The 5,522-nt window shown below is 37.1% G+C and overlaps 1 protein-coding gene across 1 annotated transcript; it reads right to left on the bottom strand.

Annotated features, from left to right (window-relative positions):
• Window positions 1–953: 953 nt before the first annotated feature.
• LOC110207079 (olfactory receptor 8D1-like) lies at window positions 954–1,885 on the bottom strand. The gene is given in 2 exon segments (XM_020984694.2): window positions 954–1,628; window positions 1,631–1,885. Coding segments are annotated over 2 exon segments (930 nt in total).
• Window positions 1,886–5,522: the final 3,637 nt, after the last annotated feature.

Here is a 5,522-nt window from a genome sequence, read left to right as displayed (position 1 = left end):
TCATTATGTCTAGGTAATTTCTCCATTTTGTCCTTATCCTAGTAAATGGTGTAAGGTATTGGTCTATGCCTAATTTTGCCATATTGCTTACCAGTTTTCCCAACAATTTTTACCAAATAATGAATCTTTATCCTTGATCTTAAGTTTTAACACTTGTCAAATACAAAGTTATTATATTTATTTGCTACCATAACTTGTAAGTCTCCACTGTTGCGTTGATCTACTTCTCTATTTCTTAGTCAGAACCAGATAGTTTTGATAATTACTGCCTTATAGTTAAAGATCTGGTGCTGCTAAACCTCCTTCATTTTTATTTTTTTGAACTAGTTCCTTGGAGTTTCCTGACATTTTGCTCTCCAAATCAGAATTACCTTTTGTAGCATTAGACTGAACCCAGAGGAACTTACATCAAGGTAGAGCTACTTTAACACCCAGAAAATCTTCCTAAATTTTATTCAATTACAACATTAGCCTTGATATATAACTGATTCCTATTCATCTAAATGTGGGACAAGGCTAAGTGCCATTTCTACTTTAGAGGTGCATAATTCTCTGCTCAATTAGTATTGAACCTCAGGTTTCGACCAATCCTCAGTACTTTGTTTTAGCAAGGAGCAATTGGTCAGCTTGTTTCTAGTACTATCAACAATCTGAGATGGAGATATTAGACAATGAACTAGGGCATGGTTAAATTTTGGAGAGAAGACATGATTTGATGGAAGGCTAACATGAGTGGTGCATTACATTAGGATGTTCTATTGTGGAAGAACCTTGATGACATATGTTTTTGAGAGTTGGGTGGGAGGGGCAGTCAAATTAGGAAGGAAAATTGACAAGGAAAAATACAGCTTTCCAGATTTCCAATTTTGTTTACATATGTGTCTCAAAGGGAATAAATCATTAGCATGAAGAAGCAGAAAATTTATTTAAGATCTCAGCAACTTTTAATTGTGCTACTTGCTCCAGTCCTTCCTGATTTTCCTTAATGCATCCTTCACATCCTTGTTCCTCAGACTATAGATCCAGGGGTTTAGCATGGGGATAACTGTGGTATAGATCACTGAGGACACTTTCTGTTGAGTAATGTTGCTGGTTGACACAGGCTGACAGTACATAAAAACTATGGAGCCATACAAGACAGCCACAGATGCCAAGTGGGATCCACAGGTACTAAAGGCTTTGGACCCACCTTTAGCAGAATGGATCCTGAGGATGCTGGAGAGGATGAAAGCATAAGAGATCAATATAGACAGAGTGGTTATGAGTGAATTGATCACAACCAGAAGCATCACCAAAAGCTCATTGATGTAGTTGCTAGAGCAGGAGAGCTTCAAAAGGGGAGGAATGTCACAAAAATAATGACTAATAACATTATTTCCACAGAAGGACAGTCTGGCTATACCACTTGTATGAGTAATGGCTCTAAAGACCCCCATAGCATATACTCCTACCACTAGCAAGAAGCAGATATTCTGGGACATGGCACTGTTATAAATCAGGGGGCTACAGATGGCAACATAATGATCATAGGCCATGGCTGTCAGCATGTAGCAGTCAGCAATACCAAAAGTACAGAAGAAAAAGAACTGGGTCAAGCACCCTGAGTAGGAGATGATGTTTTCTCTGACACAAAGCTCACCAGCATTTTGGGAATAATGACAGAAGAGTAGCAAAGATCAATGAAGGACAAATTACTAAGAAAATAGTATATGGGGGTATGAAGCTGAGAACTGATCCCAATAAGAAGGAGCAAGCCCACATTCCCCATCATGGAGATAATGTATATTTGAAGGAAGAGTAAGAAGAGGGGGAGCTGGAGTTCTGGCTGGTCTGTTAATCCCATAAGGATAAAGTGTGTCACCATGGAATGATTCCCTATATCCATTGTCCTCTGAAAGTTGAGGTCAGAATCTGTGGAAATGGGGGAAAATAGTGTTATTAGATAGCAATGACTATTTGACAATGTCTGCTGACCTAAGATCTCAGGAATGATATGGTTTTTTTTTAACTCAACAGCCGCAGTAGACACAAATACCCACATGTATTCATAAACTAGTAATATAAACCTAGACTGTAGCATGTAAGTCTAAGATTTGAAAACAGTTTAAATATTCTATGATCTAATCAATACAAACACAATAAATCTGTCTATAATAAAAACAAGCTCGATGAAATAAAGAAAGAGCTCCACCTAGTTAAGAAATCTCACAAGAAGATAAAGATAGAACAAAATAATGGATATAATATAAAGTTAATTTATTTTTTCTGGAAGACAGAATGATCAAATAGTATCTTAAGCAAAAAAAAAAAAGAACCTGAAAATTCCTCAAATGAAAAGATTTAGAAACAATGATGACAACTGTGACAGATCTAGAGGAGAAATCAAAGAGAGACAATTTAATGATTATTGAATATCCTGAAAACTGTAAGAAAGTAAAGAATCTAATTTTTATATTTCAGAAAACATAAACTAAGTGATAGTTTGATCATATTCCGTGTAGAATAATCCAAAATTCAACTCTTCAAGACATAAGAATATCAAGCTTCAAGACCATAACAACATGGAAATGATAAAAAGTAGTTCAGACCAAAGGTACCACCAATATAATGAACACAGAGACTAATAAGAAAAAATAAATTTATACGAAGTAAATCAGTAAGAAGAATCAGTAAAACAATGTACACAATGATCAGAACAATGCTTGAAAGAACAAACATAAAATATTTGAAATTGATTGATGTGAAATTACAATGACCAACTTTGCCCCAAAGAAGAGATCTGAGAAAGTGCCTACTCACTACTTCGAATATGTGGGAACCATGGGTATGGAATGAGGCTAGGTTTTTAAAAAGTTTTTATTCATTTAATTGAACTCTCTTTCCCTCTATTTCTCTCTCTCATTTTTATGACAAGTGATCACTCTTTGAAAAGTGTAGGAGGAAAAATAAACAAAAAAAAACCAAAAAAAGGAGAACAGGGTAGGAGGAAGTATTATGCTGCAAACTGTAAGTGATATAAAAACAAACTATCAAGAAAATTTATTATAAAAAATAAAGACACCTTATTCCAAAAAAGCTTGTTCCATTTCATATTATTTTTTCCAGTTGAAGTAGTTATAGTTGGATAAGAGAGACTGAAGGTCAGCACGAAAATTAGGACTAGATAAGTAAATCTCACAATGATCAGCAAAGAGATGATAACTGAATTAATGGTAATTGAGGACATTACCAAATGAAATAGAAGAGATGAATGAAAAGAGAGGAAATTACAAAAATAAAAAAATAAATATTCAGTTCTTGCAAGGTGGTATGACAAGGGGCGAGGTGCTTACTCCTTTCCTGGCCTGTGACCAGAAGTATTCCTTTCTGTAACTGTGAGGGGGAGTTCCTCTCCACAGCCACTCCAAGATCTACCATGTCAGTGTTCCTCCTCACCCCAGCACTGCCACCCAGAACTGTGACCCAGATCCAAACATGGGCAAAGCAAGAGATTCCTGACTCCGCACTGGCAAAGAGATCCCTGCAATCCCTCTCTGATCAGCCACTGGATTCCCCCTCAGTCTGTGGGCCAGAAGCTTGAGAAGCAGCTGCCCCCCCCCCCACCCGGGACCATGCTTTTGGGAAATGAAGCTGAGACCCTGCCTTCCTTTCTCAGCACCAACAGAAACAGACTTTTCCCACTGACCTTCTAAGTTGTCTTTCGCATTAGTGGGTTGAGGAGTCTGGAAACCTCCGCAGCTGCCCATGATTCAGTCCTCTGAGGCCTGCTCCAGCTTTGCTGCGGCCTGTGTGACCACGCTGCACTGCAATACGCTCCCAGCCTGGCACAATATACCTTTCTGATCAATCATCCCAGTTGTCTTAGGCTGCAAATTTGTTTCACTCTGTCTTTTTGTGGGTTCTGCTGCTTCAGAATTTGTTTAGAGCCATTTTTTATGAGTGTTTGGAGGGGTTTGGGGGAGAGCTCAAGGAAGTCACTGCTTTCACTCTGCCATCTTGGCTCTGCCCTGAGCAAAATAATTTCTATATTCTCTATATCATTTTATCTATCTGACTCTGTCTCTATCTTTCTGTCTTCTCATTTTCTGTTATGGGAATTTTGACAAGAAAGCCTATTAATTTAAGAACACAGCACTAGGGAAAATTGGTCATTTGACATCTTTTCAATCAGAATCTTTTTAAAGATAAGGATCAAAATAAAAAAAAGTTTTAATTAAGGGTCAATGCAAAAAATAACAGAGAAATAACTATGATTTTAAAATGGGGGAAAAAAGCAATCTAGAACAAAGTCAGAGTGAATTTCTGGGTAGAAAAATTTGAAATATTTTGTAGTTCAGTTGACAAGAAGACTCATCTGATCATCTTATTATAAATGATAGTAGGGAGCACAGCCAAGGTAGTGGAATAAACTCAGTACTTGACCAAAAATACTCAGCAAATTAGAAAATATTTTGATAGAAACTAGATACAGACCAACATAGTTAATTTTTTACAACATGGCTGTTATGGAAGTGTTTTGCATGACTACACATGTATAATCTTTATTGAGTTGCTTGCCTTCTCAATGAGAGTGGGTTGGGGGGGAGGAAGGGAGATAATTTGGAACTCAGAGTCTTAAAAACAAATGTTAAAATTGTTTTTACATATATATGTATATGTATTTATATACATATACATATATAGAAGACACACAGTGAGTTAATATGAAGGAATGCTATCTAAAAATAAAATTAAGTGATGAGAGAGGATTGTAGTGGGAGAAGGAGAAAGGGAGTGATAGGATGGGGTAAATTATTTCACATGAAAAAAGGAAGAAAAAGCTTTTACAGTGGAGGGTGTGTGGGATGCCACTAAATTAAAAATAAAACAAAACACAGAGGTGTCCAAGGAGAAACAGAAAGTTAATTTATTAATGTTATTATTCAAATCTCGAGATTTGGGTGTCCCTCCACAAGTAAGCTCTGATGAGGGGAGACACAGACACAGGAACAGAAGTCAGTTTAAATAGCCTACATTCCCCCTCCCCCCCAGCTGTCCACTAACTGGCTCGCAATTTTACATGAGAGACTCTAACAGAGGACAAAGGACATAGTATACATTTCTATATTTCTTAGTTTGTTGAGATAATGTCAAAGAAGCAATTAAAAATGTGCAGTTAAGCTAGACTTTGTACTGTGGAACCAGGCTACCATAAAAGATAGTTTACAGTTGTTTTGGAAGGTCTGAGAGATTGAACAGACAATGAAGGGAACTGGAAGGCATCTAATAAGGTCCTGTCAAAGGGAGATAAGGGGAGTTGAAAATTTAAGGATTTTCCGGAGCTTGGGACAAAAGGCACATCTGGATAAGATCAGAAAGCAGTCCAGGGCTTAACAACTAGACAAATTTTACCTGCTGTTATATGGCACTAAAAAAACCTTGCAGAAATCTATACTTCACCCTATCCTACCTTCTGAACTCATTACCAGATTTATCCCAAACTTTAATTACACTGAGAAGTCTTCACTGGGACATCCCATTCA

The sequence above is a fragment of the Phascolarctos cinereus genome, unplaced genomic scaffold (assembly GCF_003287225.1).
Source record: "Phascolarctos cinereus isolate Bilbo 61053 unplaced genomic scaffold, phaCin_HiC Scaffold_726;HRSCAF=1367, whole genome shotgun sequence".
Lineage (NCBI taxonomy): Eukaryota > Metazoa > Chordata > Mammalia > Diprotodontia > Phascolarctidae > Phascolarctos > Phascolarctos cinereus.
Note: the sequence above shows the minus strand (reverse complement) of the source record. Positions and strands in the feature narration are given on the sequence as shown.